The 22406-nt window shown below is 37.4% G+C and overlaps 1 protein-coding gene across 1 annotated transcript in view; it reads left to right on the top strand.

Annotated features, from left to right (window-relative positions):
• Positions 1-22406, top strand: part of RPAP2 (RNA polymerase II associated protein 2) — an 88950-nt gene that overhangs the window by 43320 nt on the left and 23224 nt on the right. The window contains exon 11 of the mRNA XM_045847051.1: positions 8932-9000. Coding sequence (XP_045703007.1) covers positions 8932-9000 — 69 coding nt within the window. The remainder of the gene's footprint in view (positions 1-8931; positions 9001-22406) is intronic.

The raw sequence follows: 22406 nt of genomic DNA, 5'->3' as shown, positions 1-22406 counted from the left end.
GTTCTTTTCCGTTACTTTCTGCATTATTTGCATTAAAATAAAGCCTTGCTGAAATGATATGATGTCTGAGACTTGCTTTAAAATTATCCAGATTCGGGGATGTTGAATATGGGGCTATATAGATAAAACGGGATTGGCTTGCCCTGGCAAGGTGGCTCAGTTGGTTGGAGCATCATCTGGTACACCAAAAGGTTGTGGGTTCAATTCCCTGTCAGAGTGTGTACAGGAGGCAACTGATCAATGTTTCTCATGGTGATGTTTCTCTCCCTCTCTCTTTCTCTCCCGCCTGCATTCATTCCTCTCTAAAATCCATAAAACATATCCTTGGGTGAAGATTTTTTTAAAACAACAAAACATGATTGGTCAGGAATTAATAATTCCCAAAGTAGTGAAGTAGTGATGCATTTGTGGGAGTGTTGGGAACCACCACCCTGCCTGGTTTCAGAAGCTCTAACCCTCCCCCGGACCCTGCCCACCTATGGCTAAGGCTGAGTGAGAGACCTTGGGACAGTAAGCCACTAAGGAGGCAAAGTTTGTCTCCCTGGCAGGGGCACCACCTCTGCCCCCTTTTACTTCACCCTGCTTATCCCCCAGTGGATGACTGGTTACCCAATGACTGATAAGATTCCTCAAGGGAGGGACAACATAAGACAGGCATGGTCATGAGGGGGCCCCTCAGGGAAGGACTTGGAGGGCTATAGAAAAGAGAGGTGATGGACCCTCGCCCCTCGGCTTTGACATAGCCTGAGTCCTCATTCTGTCTGCAAGAAATCTAATCTCTTGGCTGCCTTACTTCCCTTGCCTGACTTAAGCCTAAAACAATGCTGCAGGGTGGTGCAGCCCTGGGTAGGAATTGGCAGTTCCCTAAGGAGATCAGACCTAAGAAAGAATGCATAAAATCCTGTGAAACCTGCTTTGCTAAGAATGCTCTCCATTTTCTGATAAGTGTCCAAACATGAAATGAGTTTGTTTCTCAAAGTTTTATAGCCCTTTAGCTAACTGACCCTGACTCAGAATAAGCCCTCTTAGTTCCTTGTATGTTATCTGTTGTTTGATCCTTACTGCCTGATATGATTAATGAACTTTATCTGTATTCCTGTGCAAATTGAACCTAGTAAAAGCCCATTGAAAAGGCTCCTGGCCCTTCTCCTTTGAGGTTTCGGTCACCCTTCCTCCCTAAGCAGATCATGTCTTGGTAGACTTATTCTCATCCACAGCAGATGGGGGGCTCTGTGGGCAAAGCTCCCCGACATGGGAGTTTATTTTATATTCTCTCTACTTTCATGTGTGTTTATATTTAACAAAAACATGGGGGGAAATAAGCCACCAAAGTATTATTTTGGTATAGGAGATGTTATAAAACCCTTGATGTTAATTTATTCTTCAAATCATTTCTTTTTAGTACCTGCAGGTCAAACTCTTTAGCTTTAATAAAAATTGCTTAAATTGACTTTGCTGCTTTTTAGAAAAACGTTGATTAGTTAAAAGTACAAAATGACCTTTGATAAGATATCTCATTTGGGGTCTAAAGATATATGGCAGGACAACTTCAGCCAGTATGTGACTGTTTGTTGGCTAGGGCGCATAAGTGAAGTCTGAAAAAATAACGTATTGATGACGGTGACTAGGGTTAAGATATCTTTTCAGTCAATACTGTCAGTGGAAAAGAGTTGACAAAAATAACCATATCCTTCTCTTTGAAATGGTAATTAATAATAATAACTTGTAGGACAGTGATTCTCAAGGCAGTTGTGCATCACAGTTACCCAGGGATCTTTTAACAACTGCACATGCCTGGCTGCAACCCTGCAGGTTGAGGTTCTTTTGATTGTGGTTGGACTCACACATTAGTATTTTTAAACAGCTCCCAAGGTAATTCTTATGTGCAGCCAAAGTGGAAAGCCTGTAAGAACTTAAAACTTATCAAGCAGCTTTTTCAGCTCTTTGAAGAATCTTTCCCCTGTGACTAGAGCTGTCCTTCCCACTGAATTGTACCACAGTCATTTATCCAGCATGGTCCATTGACTTCCCTGGCGTAGTGGTTCCATCAGAAGTTTCCGGGTAATAATTCACTGCCCTCAGTGTTGACTCAAGATACTTCTCTAAATCTGATTTGAATTGAAATTATGTTTTGACACAAAAGTTCTTTTTAAATTTCTTCAGTGATAAATCAAACTTTTTCCCTATATCCGTATTGAATTTCAAATTATATTTCAAAACTGCTTTTTAAATGCTTTCTATCAAATATTTCTGTTTTCATTTATGTATTATCACTCAGACAATAGTGTAGTTCATTTAGCATCTATGCTTGAAATTATTTTGACTCAGCAGAAGGAAAATGTGAAAGCGAGTAAAATTTTGCAAGTCTGTCACTGGCTGAATTTTCCTCAGTGCCTGGGACAGTGGTGTAGATAGAGCAGTCACATGGTGCATTGATGCTAAATAAGAAATTAATTAAATCTTAAGTTCGTCTTAACTTTGGAGGATTTGAATACAATAAAAAAGGAAATTTCTACTTGACTATGTCATTTTTCCTCTTACATGCTTATTCTTTGACTTTTTTTTGGTTATGTGCTAGATTCTGTTTTGCTACAGACAGAGCAGTGAACAAAACACAAAAATTCCTTCTCTCATGGAACTAGTCTAATAAAACAATGCATATATTATTATGTGGTGCTATGCCCTTTCCCAGTTCGTCCTCCCCGTTTTCTCCCCAGATGCAGGGAACGTATGGGGATGGTACTGAGGAGGGAAGATGTCTTTTTAAATAGGCTAGCCAGAGAATACCACATTGAGAAGATGCCATTTGTATAAAGATTTAAAAGTTGGCAAGAGAGAAAGCCATGTTGTTATCTGTGAAAATGTATCAGACCAGAAATAGCAGGTGTAAAGGCTGTGGAGCAGGAGCAGGCCTGGTGTATTCACAGAACATTAAGGATGTTGGTGAGGGTGGAAAACAGCAAAGGTACAAAGATATGGTCAGACAGGTATAGGGTAGGGAGTGAGTGTTGTATAGACTATGTAGGCCTTGTAGCCATGGTCATTCTTTGACTTTTACTCTGAGATGGAGAGCAGTTGGATTTTGAACAGGGGAATGACAGGACCTGACATAGATTTTTAACAGCATCACTCTGGCTGGTGATTTGAGAATTATAATAGATGGGCAGAGGGAGGAAGATGTTTTAGGATGCTGTTCGGATAATCTAGGCAAGAAATGATATGGACCAAGGTGAAAGCAGTGGAGGTAATTAGTAATCAGATTCTTTTTTGAAGAAAGAGCCATTAGGACTTGGCTTGTTTGACCTGGGACATGAAGAGAGCCATGTTAACCTCAGGACTTTTGGCTTGAGCACTGGATTCTGGAAGGATTAGGTAGCCATTTACTGAGATGTAGCTATCTGCAGGAGTACTGGTTTGTGGGGGAAAGATGAGGAGCTCAGCTTTTGTTGTACTGTGTTTTGAGAAGCGTATTTTACATTCAAGTGGAAATGTCAAGTAGACCATTATAGAACTCTAGAATTCAAGGAAGAGGTCGAGGCTAGAGATAATAAATTTGGGAATTGTCAGCACATAGTACCTAATATTTAAAGCAGTGAGATTGGATGACATCATCAAAGCAGTGATCATATATAGAGGAGATAAGAGACCCAAGGGCAAAGATCCTGGGACAATCCAAAATTAAAAGATATGGGCAGGAATGCTCGTGAGAGGGGGGGAAATGAGGCAAGTGGAACCCAGGTGAAGAATGCATTCCAAGGAAAAGGGAGTGGTCAACTCTGTCAAATGTTGCTGATAGATTAAGATGAAGACTGAGAGATATAAATTGAATTGGGCAACATGGATGTCTTTTGTACATTTTATCCTCACAAGAACCCTGTGAGGTAAGTAGTACTATTGTTCCTGTTTTACTAAATTGAAACAAAGTTTTATAACTGTTGAATGTGCCCAAGATGAAACACTACTAAATAACAGATCTGAGTACTGAATCCAGGTCTGTCAAACTTTTAACCACTATACATACTTCCTTTTTATATCATCTAGAATCTAAAATTTTGTAAAACAGTTAGCTATGGAAAAAATTCAGATTAACAAAGATACACATACTCTACTCAGAATCAATAGGTTTTAATATTTTATATTTAGATATATGTTTAAATAAAAGAAATAAAATATTTTAGGTTAATTCATTTGCTTACAGAAAATTAATTGAATGCCTACTGACTATGAGGCATTTGTTCTGGGCATTTGGAATAAATAGGTGAAGAGCACAGATTCCTGCCCCCAGGGAAAACAGATAATAAACAGTAATTGTACGTTAGAAGGTGATAAGTGGTACAGGGAAAAAAGGGAAATATATAGCAGGGAAAGGAAGTCAGAAATTTGGGGCTCGGAGGTGGAGAGAAGTTTTTACTTTTTAATAGGGCGGTCCAGATGGGCCTCAATGCAAAGGAAACTTGTATGGGGAAAGGTTGCTGGCAGATGAAATAGCCAGTGCACAAGTTCCCTTTCTCCCCTTCCCCTATCCATTGTCCTTTCATCCCCAGAAGCCCGATATGTAAATTTGATGTGTATCTTTCCAGTCTTTGTTTTTATAGTTTTACTGCATATATGTGTACATAAATAATATTGAGTATTATCTGTTCTTGATTTATATAAATAATGTGCTACCGTACTTGATGCCTTTCATTAAAATTATGAACAAAATATGTAAGTCTAGTTTATTCATTTTGACAGCTATTTAGCATTCCTTAAAAGTGCCACAATTTATTATTTTTTTCTTATTACAAGCAGTGTCACACTATCTTCATGTACATTTCCTTATGCAGAAGTGAGAGAATTTGTTTATAGAGTTTATGTGTATGAATAACTAAGCTATTTATGTGCCTTTTTAGCTTTATTAGATATCGCCAAATTGTTTGATTGCTCACATCAACAGTATGTTGGAAGTGGTCCTTCCTCTTGTTCTCAACAACGCTTGGTATTGCCAATATTTTATTTTTACCAATAAGATGGAGTGGGTTATTGTTTTTATATTAAATTTCCCAGATTACTATCTGAGTGCAGTTGAGTTCTTTTTCAAATGTTTACTCAATTCACTTTTCCTCCTCTGTAAATTGCCTGCTCACATCCTTTGCCCATTTTTTTATTGGCTGTTTTTATTAAGGACTTTATTTTTTAGAACAGTTTTAGTTCATAGCAACATTAAGATAAAGGTACAGAGATTTCCCATATTCCTTCTGCCCCCACACATACATCGCCTGCCTCATTATCAACATTCCCCACCAGAGTATACATTCACTACAGTTGATGACTGTACATTGACAACATCATTATCAACTAGAGTCTGTGGTTTACATTAGAGTTCACTCTTGGTTTTGTATATTCTATGGGTTTGGACAAATGTATAATGACATATATCCATCATTTTATAATATCATAGAGTATTTTCCCTGTCCTAAAAATTTTGTTTGGTATCTTGTTTTAAATTGCACTTCTCAGATGACTTAAGGAACATCTTTTCATTTGCTTATATGTCGCTTGTTTTTCTTTAGTGAGGTGTCTATTAAGATGTTTGGCCCATTTTTTAGTTATGCTGTTTGTTTTCCTATTGTTAAATTTTTAACAGTTCTTTGTATATTTTAGATAACAGCCCTTTATCATATATAATTGGCTGGTTTTTTCTTATTGATTGATACTATTTTTTATTTAGAGCAATCTTTCTTAATGCTTTCCAGGAAACTAAGTTGATGACAACATATTTTCTCAGAATAAGTGGTAGAATTTACTACTGATTTTTTAAATTATATTTTATTGATTATGCTGTTATAGTTGTCCCAATTTTTCCTCCTTTGCTCCTTTCACACAGCATCCCCCACTCCTTCCAGCAATCCCTACACCATTGTTCATGTCCATGGGTCAAGTTCTTTGGCTACTCCATTTCCTATACTGTACCTTACATCCAAATGGCTATTCTGTGACTACCAATGTGTACTCCTTAACCCCCTCACCTCTTCATCCATTCCCCCAAACCACCTCCCATCTAGCAGTCATTAAAACGCTGCCTATATTAATGATTGTGCCTCTGTTCTTCTTGTTCGCTTATTTTGTTTTTAGATTTAATTGTTGATAGATATGTATTTATTGCCATTTTATTATATATAGTTGTGGTCTTTTTCTTATATAAGTCCCTTTAACATTTCATATAATAATGGCTTAGTGGTGATAAACTCCTTTAATTTTTCTTGTCTGGGAAGCTCTTTATTTGCCCTTCAATTCTAAATGATAGCTTTGCTGGGTAGAACAGTCTTGGCTGCAGGTCCCTGCTTTTGATGACTTTGAATATTTCTTGTCAATCCCTTCTAGCCTGCAAAGTTTCTTTTGAGAAATCAGCTGACAGTCTTCTGGGAACTCAGTTGTAGGCAACTAACTTCTCTCTTGCTGCTTTTAAGATTCTCTTTTATCTTTAATCTTCATTTTAATTATGATGTGTCTTAGAATGGGTCTATTTACATCTATCTTGTTTAGGAATCTGTGCTTCCTGGACTTTCATGTCTGTTTCCTTCACTAAATTAGGGAAGTTTTCTTTCATTATTTTTCAGTAGATATCCAGTTTCTTACTTTTTCTCTTCTCCTTCTGGTACCCCTGTGATGCAAATGTTGAAATGCTTGAAGTTGTCCCAGAGGTTCCTTATGCTGTCCTCAGGTTGGGCTTTTATTTTTTCTTTTCTTTTTCTTTTTTTGGAGATTTTTTTTTCTTGTTGTTCTGACTGGTTGTTTTTGCTTTCTTATGTTTCAAATCATTGATTTGATTCTTGGCTTCATCCACTGTACTGTTGTTTCTCTGTAAATTCTTCTTTCTTCAATTAGTGTATCCTTCATTTCTGACTGGATCTGTTTTATGTTGTTGAGGTCCTCACTAAATTCCTTGAGCATCCTTATAACCAGTGTTTTGAACTCTGCATCTGATCGATAGCTTATATCCATTTTGTTTAGCTCTTTTTCTGGAGTTTTGATCTGTTCTTTCATTTGGGCCATATTTCTTTGTCTCCTCATTTTGGCAGCCTCCTTTTGTTTATTTCTATGTGTTTGATAGAGCTGCCATGAGTGCCTACCTTGGTAGTGTGGCCTAGTGTAGTATGAGTCCTATAGGGTCCAGTGGCACAGCCTCCCCTATCACCCAAGCTGGGTACTTGAGGTATGCCCTTCATGTGGGCTGAATACACCTCCTCTTGTTGTTGAGCCTTGATTGCTGTTGACAGGTCAGTGGAAGGGATATACCCAGGACAGTCAGCTGCAAGGGCTAGTTTGACTCCTGACCACCCACCTCCACCCTCTGTGGATGATCAGCTATGCAGGGACAGGGTGGTGGTGCTCAAGTGTGGTCTATAGCTGTCCACTGGATGCACAAGCCCTGAGGTTTCCCAGGTGGTGTAGGCCAAGGTCACCCCTCTCCTGTGTTCTTCCTGGGGCCAACTTACATGATCTACAAAAGCAGTCTGCAAATGGCTGCTACTTTTCCTGGCCTTCAAGGTTCCAGGCGAAGCCAAACTATGAATCTAGATTCTCTGCTGTTAGTGCCAGGCCTGGGGCCACTTAGCAAGAGGTACCAGGGCTGGCAGCTCACTGAGGCTGGCTGTTGCTTGTCTGAGAGAATTTAGGAAGCTGTGAAGCATGAGCCAAGACCAGCCTTTTATATGGAAAAGCCACTGTTAGCTAAAATTTGGGTGGGGCAGGGCCCAGGGGATCTCCAAGGTAAGGCAAACAGTGTTAGCCAGGTTGATGGAGTCTCAAATATGTCCTGACTGCCAGCTCTGGTTCTGTGGGGGGAAGTTTCAGAAAAGTAACAATGGCCCCTGCCCCCCCCTTTCTATCTGAGAGAAAGCTGCCCCCCAGCTCTTTCCTTAATGCCAGAAACTTCAGTCCCCACCCCCGTATACCAGTGGTGCCTTTCAAGCTGCTACCCTGGTGCTGGAATACAGAGGGAGTAAATCTAAGTCTGTGTGTGCGTTCTTTCAGAGGAACTGCTTGGGACTCCATCAGTGTCCCAAGTGGCATAATCTCTGCTGAGTTTGCAGCCAGAATTATGGGGACTTACCTTCCTGGCACTGGAACCCTGGGCTGGGGGGCCTGGTGTGGGGCTGGGACTCCTCGCTCCCGAGATACCCCTCCCGAATTTTTATCCACCACACATGAATGTGGGACCAGCCCATTCAGTGCCTCCACATTTCCACATCTTCTGCCTGGATTAGTATGGTTTCTTTAAATTGTCGAACTTCCATGCAATTCAATTTCTGATGGTTCTGAGTGATGGCTATTCTATAGTTTCATTGTAATTTTGATGTGGTTATGCAAGGAGGCAAGCCATGTACCTGTATCTCCGTCTTGACTGGAAGGCTCTCAATTTACTACTGATTTTTTTTAAATTTAAGTTTTCTTGATGAAAACCTAGTCTTAAACTTTATTAAGTGAGTGCTCATTTCTGTTAATTATGGATTATGACATCCCTCACTTGCCTATTGCCAACCTAGCGTAATATGGAAAGGTGCAAAAAATGAATTGAAATTAAAATCAGAAATTGCTTACCTTGTTAGGTTTAATAAAACATTCAATTGAGGAAAACATAGAGCATATGATTTTAAGGAGGTGTTTACATAGGTATATTTCAATAAACCATGCAATTTAGGTTCTCATGTTGCTTTCCATTTTGTCTAATAGTAGTATTGTTATAAATATATAAAATTGGGACTGGAGCACTTTTGAGATGGTCATTATCAGATACTGAATATCAAGCCACATTATTATGCTATTGACTTTCCTATCATATATAACAAGAATAAAATAGTGCTTGACATATGATGTCAATAATCTAACTTTTCTATAAATAGAAGAATGTAACAATCCTGTGGTAAATTTTACCTTACTGTCTTTCAGATTAACAAATAGAAATATTATACACAAACCTGCAGAATGGACCTTAATTGCTGTGGTGTTGCTGTCATTGTAAGTACTCTTTCAGATTTTAACTCGACTAAATATGAAGAATTTTGACTAGGGAAAAACAGAATTGTTCATTGATTTTATAGACATCCTTAGAAAATGTTGTTCCTCTGTTTTGTGCCTTATTTTTTCCCCTTATAATAAATAATTTATATAAAGTGATAAACTATATTTTGATAAGCTTTAATCATTCTCTCTATTTTTTTACCATCTTTTTTCTGGAGGGCCCTTTTCATCACAAATATTATCTTTTAAAACACAAGAACATCATCCCCATGTGGAATATATGTAGAATAGTCCTTTAGTTTTATTTTTAAGAGTGCATTTTATTAACATTAAATGGGCCTCGTTATTTTAAGTCTATATTTTTATCAACATATCTAATGCTATTTCATTTTTCTTCAACGTATTTTATCACTGATAACATCAGAAAAGTTTCATTTTCCAAATTAATGTATATCTTTAAAATAGATTTAACAGAACTAAATACTACACAAGCATATGTAAAACATTTAATGCTCATTCACCTTTTAAGAAATCACTAGTGGTTTCTAAGGGTGTCTTTCAATAGGGTCAAAACCATCTAGTTGAATATAGTGTTTTTCAGCTTGAATTGCAAAAGTATTTTTGGAGGATTTCATTATCATTGCTACTTGGTGCTTGTTAGGTTATTGAAGCCCATAGGACATTGAATACATACCGGACACTCACATGTCAAGGAGTGTTATGAGTCAGCCTCACAGTGTCTCCAGCCCTGCTTTCTCTTCCTTTGATATTACTTTAGTCTGACATGTTGTTCTGGCTTTCCTGTCCCCCGGAAGGCTGTGCTGGGAGACATTAGAGTAGGCTTCACTGAGCCGGCATTCGTGTCACCCAGCCAGATACCACTCACATGATTCATTAAATCAGAACACAGAAAATAACTTTACTTGATGCCCTGATATGAATTTTTTATCAACCAAAAGAACAAATCTTTTATCATTTGTACTCTTCAATGTTCCAGTTGAATTGGTTATTTGTGAAACAGATCTTATTAATTTTTTAGAAAGTTCTTTCACTTTATGAAATTCGTAAATATTTTGGTCATGGCAAGAAAAAAAAATCAGTATCTGCTCACCCACCATATCCTATGCCTTTTAATAAACCCTCACAGATAACTGTTTAACTGTACTTCTGCAATTCATTATACTAAAGAGGAAGTAACTTTTTTGGTTGACAAGTCAGAAGCCTAAGTCCAGCAGTAATCTCAGAATTTTGCTTTCTAAGCCAATAACTGGAAGTATTATCTTAATGAGCAGCTGCTTACTAAGAACACATGTTAGGTCCTACTTGTTTTTTTGTATCAAATTCTTTCCACACATCTCCAGAAGGTATAGCAAGGATCAGATAAAGTGTGCAAAATGAAATAATAAAGGCTATCATAAAATTTCATATGATTTTTCCATATAAAAATAAACCTCTAGTGTTTGATTTTGGTAGAGGCACCCCTGTGGCAAAAAAATACTGAAAGCTTTCCTAGTCCTTTTATGCAGTATTTGACTTTCCTAACTTCTAATGTAGTGTAGGGAACCTTATTTCAAGGGTCAGTGACCCATAAAAATAGTAACTTAATTCACTTCCAGAAAGGAGCTGCACACATCTTAGACGTGTTGCATGTTTCACATTGTGCAATCGGTCTTGAGGTTTTAGCAGCAAACCCCAACTTTCCTTTTGTCATTTGCCTTGAATCCTTTCATTACTCACTAACCCCTACAGCTAGATCTACCCATCTTCTCCGAGTCCTTGGTCCTTTTGATACCTAGACAACTGAAATTCTTTCTAGTTAGAACCCTTTTTGCTCCCCCCCTCCCCCCCAACCTTCCTTTGGCTTTAAAACAAATCTTCAACCCTAGTTGGTGTTGCTCAGTGGATTGAGCGCTGGCCTCTGAACCAAAAGGGTTGTCAGTTCGATTCCCAATCAGGGCACATGCCTGGGTTGCAGACCAGGTCCCCAGTTGAGGACACACAAGAGGCAACCACATGTTGATGTTTCTCTCCCTCTCTTTCTCCTTCCCTTTTCCTCTCTAAAAAGAAATAAATAAAATCTTTAAAAAAAACTTCAGTCACTATAGACACCAGGTCAGATGGCACTTGGTTTCTGTCTTTCAACTCTTGTTTTCTTACAATTCTGACTTTTGCCATTGGCCCTTCTTATAAGTTGTCACTGATTATTTCCATTCTGCATTTGCATTCTGTATCTTCACTAGCTGAATCTCCTCATTTTTTGGTTATCAGCTCCTAAGACTACTGTGTCCTGCCCCCGTATTATTTTCTTATTTCCTCTTTTCTCAGAAAGTCCCCTTTGGCTTTTCATATTTCTACCCCTGCCACCACCCCACCACAGGAATCTGTGGCTCAAGTGAAACCCCTTTCAATCTCAGCTTTATCCTTTTATTACCCTTTTAGTATAAATATCACTATATGAAATGGGGATAAAATTAAAATGCATGTCCATCATGTTAAAATTAATCCCATTGATTTCTATAAAGTAGAATTATACTTTATATTTGTACCTCTTTCTTCCCACTTAGAGTTCACCATTACTTAAGAAGGCCCTTTGTCATTGGGAAAAGAAAATTTAGGCATAAGGACTAGCATTGCATAAAGAACTTTTAACACAGTGAAAATATGGAGATTTTTTCCTTTAATTTTTATTCATTGATTTTAGAGAGAAAGAAGAGAGGGGTAGAGAAAGTGAGAGAGACAGATAGAGAAAACATTGATTTATTGCACCACTTATTTATGCATTCATTGGTTGCTTCTTGTCTGTGTCTTCACCGGGGATTGAACCCTCAACCTTGGTGTATCCAGGTGATGCTCTAATCAACTGAGGTACCCAGCCAGGGCCAATATGGAGATTTTAGACACCCAAAGAGACATGCATATATAGAGAAAGGAGGTAACACACTCATATATATTTGTGTATGGATTGTCCATACTTGATTAGGAGTAGTAACCCAACCATTCAGCCTTTTAACTTTTTGCCAGTAGGTTTGAACATAGGCATCCATGGGAGTATCTTCTTTTAAAATACTTATGATTCAGAAAACCTTCACATCTACTCTCAGATTTTCAAAGGAATTTTTTTAGTCATTATTTGTAGACATTTGTGGAATTTATGTTAAAAAATGAACTTCTTAAAAGTTTTTATAGGCAGGAAAAAGATTCTGGATGGCGGTTGTAGTCGTGGAAATGAATATAATAAGATAATATGTTCAGTATTATAACAATGCGATTCTTTGTATATGAAATTGCAAAGTATTTGTATTATTAGTGTTTGTTTAATGCATGAAAGCTGTTTTCAGAATTCTTCATGAGAACTTAGAAAAAGGTACATAGGGGGTAAGGCAAAAGTAGGTTTACAGGTGAGTATGCAAAACACAGTTTATTCTTGTATTATTTATTAATTATTGTATTATTTTCCATACAAACAACTATAAACCTACTTTTGCCCCACATTGTATACACTTACATAATTTTATTAGTATGTCGCTATACTGGCTCACGTCTAATTCTTGTTAGAGGAAAAAAGTCAACATTTTGAGCAAAACATGATAGTTCAGTAGAATGAAAACTGGGTCTTGAATTCTCACATCTGTATTCTTTTTTTTTAATATTTTTTTTATTTTTTTTATTTTTAGAGAGGGAAGGGAAGGGTTGGGGAGAGAGAGAGAGATCGATTGAAAGAGATCGAAACTGCAATGCCTGGTTTGCAGCCTGCGCTCAATCCACTGAGCTATGCCAGCCAGGGCTTACATCTGTATTCTTAAAAGTAAATAAGATGTTTCTGTAGCAAATCATCTTTTCCTGGTAACTTCCCTTGTACTTTCATAGATGTGTTAACATTAAAAAATTGGAACTACAGTGTGTAATTTATCAGTGTATGCTGATAAGAATGTTATACCCATAAAATCTAAGAAGGAAATTGATCAAATCAAATTGCTACATTTGAGCTGTGCACAGTCAATGAAATGCATCTGTATGTGAGAAGACATCATGATCCATTCCCACTTCATTTAGATTTCTCACTACTTTCATAGGACTTGACTGGCCAGTTGGGCTGCAACATTTTTTGATATTTATATTATGTATTCAGGTCCTAAATAGTTACCAAGAGCATAAGGAAAGACCTTTTTTTAAAAAAAAAAAGATTAATCTTTATTGTATTTTTTTACATTACCTTTTAGTCCCCTTATACCCCCCACCCCCAGCAATCACTGCACTGTTGACCATGTCCATGAGTTCTTTTTCCTTTTTGTTCAATCCCTCCATCCCCTCACCTCCCTCCCACCACTAGCCGTCATCCTGCTCTCCATCTATGAGTCTGTCCCCATTTTCCTTGTTAGTTCAATCTATTCATTAGATTCTTCCACATATGAATGAAATCATATGGTATTTGTCTTTCTCTCGCTGGCTTATTGTACTTAGCATAATGTTCTCCAGGTCCATCTCCAATGTTGCAAAGGGTAAAATTTTCCTCTTTTTTGTAGTTGAGTTGAATTCCATTGTATAAATGTCCCATAGTTGTTTTATCCACTCATCTATTGAGGGACACTTTGCCTGCTTCCATATTTGGTGATTGTAAATAATGCTGCAATGAACATAGGGGTGCTTATGTTCTTTCCAATTAATGTGTTGGATTCCTGTGGATATATTCCCAGAAGTGGGATTGCTGGATCAAAAGGCAGATCTGTTTCTAATTTTTTGAAGTATCTCCATACTGGGGAAAGACCTTTTAAAAGCAGAGCTTAAGTAGTATACATTTACTTAATAGTGAAGGAATTAATGTTCCTTCAGTTTTCTAATTTTTATTTAATATTATAATTAACAAAGACTCTTATGAACTTACCCATAGAATATCTATAATAGTGATAATTGATGCAGTTTTTTAAAAATAATTGATTACAAATGCAATAAACTAATCTGGTAATTGGTATTATTGCTCAAGCACGTGGTTATAGGAGTTTTATATCTTAATTGAACTTTATCAGACTTTATGTATTACATACTGTATGTTGAAATAATACAAAGCTGAATCTGATTTTCCTACATAAGTATGCTCTAGTGAGATATTAGTCTCTTTTCACAGTCTTGATGCATGATTTTCATGAAAATGTTTGTAAGTATAGATAGTTTGCTATAATTACTTTAGTTACTATATACTCTATTGTGTAAAGCTAGTTAATGTCTTTATATATTTTGACATGTTTATATACCAAATTAGAAAGTATAATAGTTACACTAAAGTGAAATTTATGATGCCTCTTCATATTATATCATATATTTGGTTTTATATTCCTCATAATTTTCATCTTACCCTTAATACAGGAAAACAAAAATTGAAGAATCAGTTGTCATCATGGTCACTGTATTCAGAACAGTTTTTTTCAAAAGATTTTTGACTTGTATTTTGAGAAGATTTTATGTATAGCTATAGGACACTTCCCTCAGCTCAATCCCTTTTCTTTCTACTCTTCTCTTTGCTCTTAATGTTTTTAGCCTTCTTTGAACTTTGTCATTATACTTGAGCCTATAACACAAGAACGGACTGTGGGGGTGCTGATCTAAAGCTGAGGATTCTAGGGAACAATCTAGACCAGGGGTGTCGAACTCATTTTCACCGGGTCCAACATCAGCCTTGCAATTACCTTCAAAGGGCCGAATGTAATTTTAGGACTATATAAATCTAACTACTCCTTAACCAGGGGCAAGGAGCTCTATATTTGGCCCTTTGAAAGCAACTGTGAGGCTGATGTGGCCCCCATTGAAAATGAGTTTGACACCCCTGGTCTAGACCAAGGCTGGCAACCCAAGAAGCAAGTTGACCAAGCCTGTCTTTCTTTATGTGCAGCCCACATATCAGAAATGGGAATGTGTTTCCTCAAAGACTTTTTATATTTAAAATGTAACTTTTCCATCCACGTTTAATATGGAACCTTTGTAAATAGGCCACTACATTGTATTGTGTTGATTCCTATGGTTAATTGTAGACAGGAGTCAAATGTCTCTTAGTGGGTAGCCAGGGAGAGAGATATGTGTTGTGTTCCATGGAAATGATTTGGTTATCTAATGAAGGAGATGAATATTTTGTATTAGAAAGAATAGTGGGTAGAGAGTGACTTGTGATAGTCTAACATAGATACATACTGTTCCTAGTTTTATGCCCTTGATGTTTTTAAATGGAAAGCTTTTAAGATCATCTCCAAAAATGTCTGCTTTCATTTTATTTATCCGAACTGTCTGTTTGCAGTGATCTGTGGCCCACTTCCTAGGCAAAGACCATGCAATGGTTTATTCCCCCTAAAAGCTTTGAGTATTCCCATCGTTCAGGGAGTAGCATGTAAGTCCTGGGAAATGGTATTTAAACAAGCTCAACTTAAGCATGATCACTCAACAAAAGCCTTCACTGGACATGGGCAGCCACTTTAGGTAACCATCATAGAGATAGACGCTTAGGAGAGTCGCTTCCCTCGGGTACCAGGCATGAATGGAAAGATGTTACTAAGGCTTTTTGCCTCAGCTTATTGTTTTTGATAGCCCACCCATCGCTAATTTCCTTAGAGAAATATGTGAGCGTACAATGAAAAATGAAGGGATGGTTCCTTAGAAATTTATTGGTTGTCAGAAGCATTCCAAAGCGTTTCTCTTAACATTCCCAATTTTGTTCTGAGTATTTGGGACAATAATAGGTCATTGAGAAAAATGTTTCCTTATAATTATGGAATTGTTGTACTTAGGTGAATTTTTATTGAGATATAGTTCATATAAAAGTCACCATTTTAAAGTGTACAATTTACTAGTTTTTAATATATTCACTATATTATACAACTATGACCCTAAGCAAATTTCAAAACATTTCTGTCACTCCAAAAAGAAACCTCAGATCTGTTAGCGTATTCTCGATTTCCCTTCCTGAATCCCCCGACCACCACTAATCTATGTCTGTGGATTTATCTCTTCTGAACAGCTCATATAGATGGAATCATATAATTTGCAGTGTTTTGTGTTTGGCTTCTTTCACTTGACATATTTTCAAGGTTCATTTGTATTGTTGCTGCACAACAGTACTTTATTACTTTTTATGGCTGAGTAATATTCCATTTTATGGGTAATACAGCATTTGATTTATTGATTGCTCAGTTTTTTTCTACTTTGGCTATTATGAATATTTATGTATAAGTTTTTGTATGAACATGTTTTCAGTTCTCTGGGACATGTACCTAGGAGCAGAATTACTGGGTCATATGGTAACTATGTTTAACCTTTTGAGGAAGTGCTACACTGTTTTCTACAGTGGCTACACTGTTTGTAATTTCCACTGGCAATGTATAAGGCTCCATAGATTGAATTTCAAAGGTCATCTCTTTTTGCCTCATACCCAGTAGTCATTTTAGAGGCTTATATTTGCAACTTTTTAAAACTTAAATATGCCTATTCTAATTAATTTTAGACTTTCATGGACTTGTGATATCAAATTCTTATGTTCTGGGAATTCCTACTACATATGCCAAATGAATACCTATGGGCAACCCCCACACACTGGAAAAAAAGATAATAGTTTTGAATATGAGACCATATATATTAAGTGCCTGAACCACAATTGGTGGTATTTATTTTGGATTCTTCTACATCTATAACATTCCTTTTGTTTGTTTTTCTTGCTTGTGTAAATGTTGGATTTATCTTACAGTGTTTACTATCACAGCACCTTGTCATTGTGAAGTTTATGTATTTACCTATTTACTGAGGATTAAACAGTACTGAAACTATTTTCAACCTCCCTGAACTCATTGCTGAGAGTTTATGTTTTAAAAAATAAAATATTTTTAATGGAAGTAACTTTACCCTCAGCTACCAGGACTATGTGAGAATCCAGATATTTTCTAAAGAAAAAATAGTAATTGTTTTCAATTTTTCCCTCAGTGCCCTGATTGGTGTGGTTCAGTTGGTGGTCTTGTCCCGCAAAGTTAAAAGTTGCTGGTTCAATTCTTGGTCAGGGCACACGTGCAGGTTCGGTCCCAGGTGAGGGGTGTACAAGAGGCAATGAATCGATGTTTCTCTCCCTTTCTTTCTCCTTTCCACCCCTCTCTCTAAAAATATGTAAGTAAAATCTTTAAAAATTTTTCCCTCAGAAATCTCTATATTTTTGCCAATTTTATAATATTAGGGGTTTTTTTGTTTGTTTTAATCCATAAGTGGCTGAGAGTCCTCAACCTCTGGCCACAATAAATATTAAAGTTACCAAGGCTTCTCAGCAAAAAAAAAAAAAAGAAGAAGAAGAAGTGCATCCCAAGCGGTGGCGGTGGCAGTGGCAATGGCAACACTAAGTACAATAGCAAGTAGCACTTGCTCTTGCAAGTCACAGCCTTGACTTAAGGAGTCAGTCTCCATATCTACCTATGACATCATCACATCCTGACTGAGCTCACTGAAGGGACAAGGCAGGGAAGGCTTGGAAGCATGAGGCTTAAGGGCATTATTCTCTCCAGCCTCAGGGTTCTGCACTGTAAAAGTATGAGCATTTTTTCAATATTAAAGCATTGAAAAAAAGTTGGAGCCACTGTTCTGAGAGAATTGTTATATAGCAACAGTTACGACAAAAAGCTTTCCAGCACTCATCTACAAAGCTCCTCTGTAGATCTGTCACAAACAGGATTTAGATATAAAGTTTTAAAGTCACTACAGCCCAGCCCTTTAAACAAACCTGTGTGTAACATATCACTACAAAGTGGATTACAAAGAACTCATTTCTTTTGAATTGGAAATATCAATGGAAAGCATCCCTGCTTCCTTATTAATAGGTAATCCTAAAGCATTAAATGCAAATATTATCAGGGTATAAACCATCTGTTATAAGAAAAACTTTTTATTTTACTTGGCTGTCATAGTCTTGTATAATCAAAGTTTTTATCTCAAGTTTCTAGATAGTAGTTCTGAAATAGAAGCCCATGACATATTCCTTCATGTTATGTTCTCTTGTCTGCTTTCTTTATTTTTCTTAGAATTTCTTAACAGTAATATCCTCACATGCTTCCTGGTTTTCAAATTTGGGACTATTGAAAGAGACAATGAAGATGAATACATTTAGCATAGGAAACAATTGAATTGTGCTAAGAGAGCCGTGGTGACACTGCCCAAGTATTACTTTGTTAGATGTCTTGGTTAGATTAAGCTTGACAGAGACACGCTTGGAATGATATGTCTAGTCACTTTCTGTGGACGGGTTACAGAGTACTCGTGCAGGTGAATGGGAGGAACACCCAGGGACTCCTTTACTCTCTACTACAGACTTAGCTGACATTTTATTGCTTTACACATCAAAGATGAGGAATCTTCCCTGGATGCAGAAGGAAGCAGTGGTGTGGTTTAGTACCCCAGCATTATACTAAAGGTGGTGAAGAGCAAAATGAAGTATGTAAGTTCATTTTTTTAATGTAAAAATATACTTGAAAATATTTTGCTTACAGAATTCTCACCAGAATTATGAGCCTTTTTTTCCTCCCTTCCACATTATTTTTTATATTTTATTCTGGGAATAAAAGTCTTATCAATGAATAGGGATGTCTAAAACATTACTTATGTGAGTTTCTGACTCGATGTTCAGATCACGTTTAAGGAAATTTTAAAAGTAATTCTAGAGTAATGTTTTCCCTTTGTTGCTTCCTCCATTTTATTTTCTCATGATGAAAAGATCCCAAATATTCATTAGTACATCTTCTTTGAACTAAGTATGGGAGAGTAACTTGAGTTTCTTCTCTGGGATAGTACTGTCTAATTGTTAATTAACAGATTAATAAGTACCTTACTTGCAACCCTGATTTTTTTTTCTGAAGAGTTTGTTTGGATTTTTTTTTTTTTGTCTTTAATATCATGCCATGAAACCATCATAAGTAGCGCCCACGTAAACCAGAAAAGCTGAGACTCCTACTTTGCTATAGCATCATAACTAGAAATCAGTGTAGAAGCTGATGTCTACACAATAATGGCCAAGTTTCCAAATACTTAGAAATCTGACTCAAAATACACTCACAAATATTCATTGAGCAACTGCTGTGGGTAAGACTGTGTCTTAGGCCCTGCAGGGGATACAAAAGTTAAACAAAGCCCCTGCCCTCAAACACTGCACAGCCTGCTGGAGCTTGAGAAAAGAGGAGATCCACATGTGCACATGTGACTACAATAAAAAGTTGAATGTGTTAAATGGCAAAAAAAAAGTACAAACTGTTGTGGGGATTCAAAGAAGCAAAGATCTCTGCTAGGAATATCAAAAAAAGGTTGCACAGAAGTAGGATTTGTGATGGGCCCAAAAGAGAGAAGGAGTTTTAAAAAATAGAAATGAAAGGATGGGACAAGTCTAGGAATTATAGTATGAAAAAAGAAAAAAGAGCTGTACGTGAAAGTACAAGATAACTGAAAAGAGTGATTAGGAAGTTGGGTTTGTCGTAGAGATTGATCCTATAATGGCAAGTAAACTTATTTCAGTGGACAGTGAAAGTCATTTAAGTTTTGAACACACAGTACCATCATGAGGCCTGTCAGTCTTCATCAGGAAGGTCAGCCTTTTGCAAAGTCAGATCTGATCCTGCCTTCCGCCTTCTACCAGTTCCTTCAAAGGCTTCATGGCTCTTTAAGAAACAACTCTATGGTGGCCTGCACAGATGGCCCTGCATGGTGCAGCCACTTCTCCAGACTCCTCATCTCACATCGCCCTATCTTATTCTCCCCATTCCTGCCACTCTCACCTTCTTGCACCCTTTCTCATCATACTCTCTCCAACTGTAACACACAGGTCGTTCCCCTCTGGCCTGAATGTTCTTCCCTCCTTATTTTCTTTGGTTCATTTACCTTCATCTTTCAGAAATTGAGGACGTGTTTCTTCCTCAAGAAACTTTCCCGACTTCCCTGACTAGATTAAATATCCTTATAAATAGAACTTTATAATACCAGACACTTACCTTTTCTAGCACTTGTCCTATTTTCAGTTTTATATTTACTTGTGTGATTACTTGATTAATATCTATCTCCCTCATTGAACTTGAAGATTTTAGGGGTTGGTTCTATATCTGATTTTATTCAACATTATATACTCAGCACTTAGCATTGTGCCTAGAATATCATAGATTTACAATAAATATCTGGCAGAGAATGAATAAATGAATGAAATTAATTAGAAAGCAATCGTTTCTTGCTCTTTGTTGACACCTTTTCTAATGCCTGCAAGTGCTTATTCATCTTTAAAATAAAAACAAAAACAAACAACAAGAACAAAACATCTATCCTTTATTCTTAATCTCACTGACTCTCAAACTACCACCTGTTCACTTAACCAAACTTCTTGAAGAGCTAGTCTATTATCCATGATTGTAGTGCTTTTCATTAATCCCTTACATTCTGACTCTTGTCCACACAATTTATGGAATGAATTTTCTCAAAGCCTCTGCAAGTAACAGCCTAGTTAACCAACGAGCACTGAGGCAGTGAATTAAAATGATTGTAATGGAAGTGAAATGTTAGAGACCCTGTTGAGAGAGATTGTAGCTCCAGAATCTATACAGTTTAACAGTGGAGTGGGGGACAGTCAAACATGATTTCACAATATTAAGACAGATTATCCAGTTGGGTCATTCCCTAGTAGGTAGTTAAAAATGTATAATTGGAGCTGAAGGATGGTAAGGAAAATCAGAGGCCTAGATTTGGGGGTCAGCATTGTGATAGGTGAGATGGCCTAGGTAAAGGATGTTAAATGCAGAGTCATCCACACCCATGCCAAGGATGCCTGAGGACAAAGAGAAAGGGGGAAAATGGACATTTTCTGAACATCAACGATGTGTAAATACTGTGTTAGACTCTTTGTATATGCTCTTTCATTTGACCTTCACATCAGTGAGGTCAGTGGGCATGTCCCACTTGCAGAGGAAGGAAGCAGACTCTGGGAAGATAAGCACTTTGTCCAAGGCAAAAATGCTTGCACTTTCCACTGCATAGTGTACCTCAGGAAGGTATGTATGCAACCAGAACACTACCAAAGAATCTGAAGTTCAAGAAAGGTGGCAACTACCTTTCTGAGAAGCAGTAGTTCTTCTCTGCCGAACAAGGACTGAAAACAGGCTGTGGTTTTGGCAATTAGGTGGTTGTAGGTGAACTTTATGAAAGCAGTTCCTATAGAAGGACAGGAGTAGAGACCATCTGGTCTCCTGTAGTAAACAGTTGTAAAGATACTACATGTAGCAAATGTTGACCACTCTTTATGTTCATAGAGTTGGCAGAAAAGAAAAGGAGAAAGATCTAACATGGCAGATCTTCAGAAGACTTCTCAGGATAGTGGAGGCTTAAGCATCTTGGAAGCACAGGGAAAGGCGATGTTAGGCAAGGCTGGAATTGCTAACAAGACATAGGGTGACTGACGGACTGTGGCCTGTGAAGAAAGTTTGTCACAGGCACATTTGGGTTTCCTTTTTCTTCCCTAATCCCCATCACCCACCCCCTTTCCCACTGTTTCTTCCTAGAAAGTGGGTGTTATTTCGTAACATTTTGCCTCCTATTAATTTCAGAAGTGAATGAACCAAATCTTTTATGTTTCTCCTTCTGAAAATCCATATTAGTATTACTGTTTCATTACTTGCTCTGATTGTTTCTTAACTTCCTCTACCACAGGTCAGTGATCTACCCTAGAAGAATTACTTTAGGGCAGCATTTGACTTATATAGCCACTATGTTAAATTCTCGTGACTTTTTTTTTTGGTATGTATGGTTTTTACCTTCTCTGCCCTCTCATCTTTTATAACCTACAAGTCAGTGTTTGGGACGACTACATGTACTTCACAAAATACACACACACATTTTTATGGGAGAATAAGAGACTTTCCATTTGTCAAAAAATTGTGTTTGGACAACGTGTGTACAGTACTAAACCAGGAAAGATGTCTACATTAAGTGAAGTGAATTTGAATCTGATTTCTTACCAAAACATGATCTCCATGCAGCCAAGGACATTGTCCAGATTACTTTTGCCTCCCTAGTGCCGAGCACTCAATCTGACGTTTCATAAGTACTCCGTTAATAATTGTAGAATAAATCAAATGAATGAACTGACAGGAAAATGTGGATACATTTTTGTTGATGTTATGGACCTAATTAGAGAATTGGTAGCACTGGTAAAATTTCATTGTATGACGGCCCTGACTGGTGTGGCTCAGTTGGTTGGGTGATGTCCACAAACCAAAAGGTTGCTGGTTCAGTTCCCATTCAGGCAACAAGCCTAGGTTGTGGGTTCAGTCCCCTATCGGGGCGCCTATGAGAGCCAAACAATCAATGTTTCTCCCTCTCTCCTTCTCCCTCCCTTGCCCTCTCTCTAAAACATAAATAAAATC

This window comes from Phyllostomus hastatus, unplaced genomic scaffold, assembly GCF_019186645.2.
Source record: "Phyllostomus hastatus isolate PE091 unplaced genomic scaffold, TTU_PhHast_1.1 phas_contig_524, whole genome shotgun sequence".
Lineage (NCBI taxonomy): Eukaryota > Metazoa > Chordata > Mammalia > Chiroptera > Phyllostomidae > Phyllostomus > Phyllostomus hastatus.
This window is presented reverse-complemented; position numbering and strand designations above follow the sequence as displayed.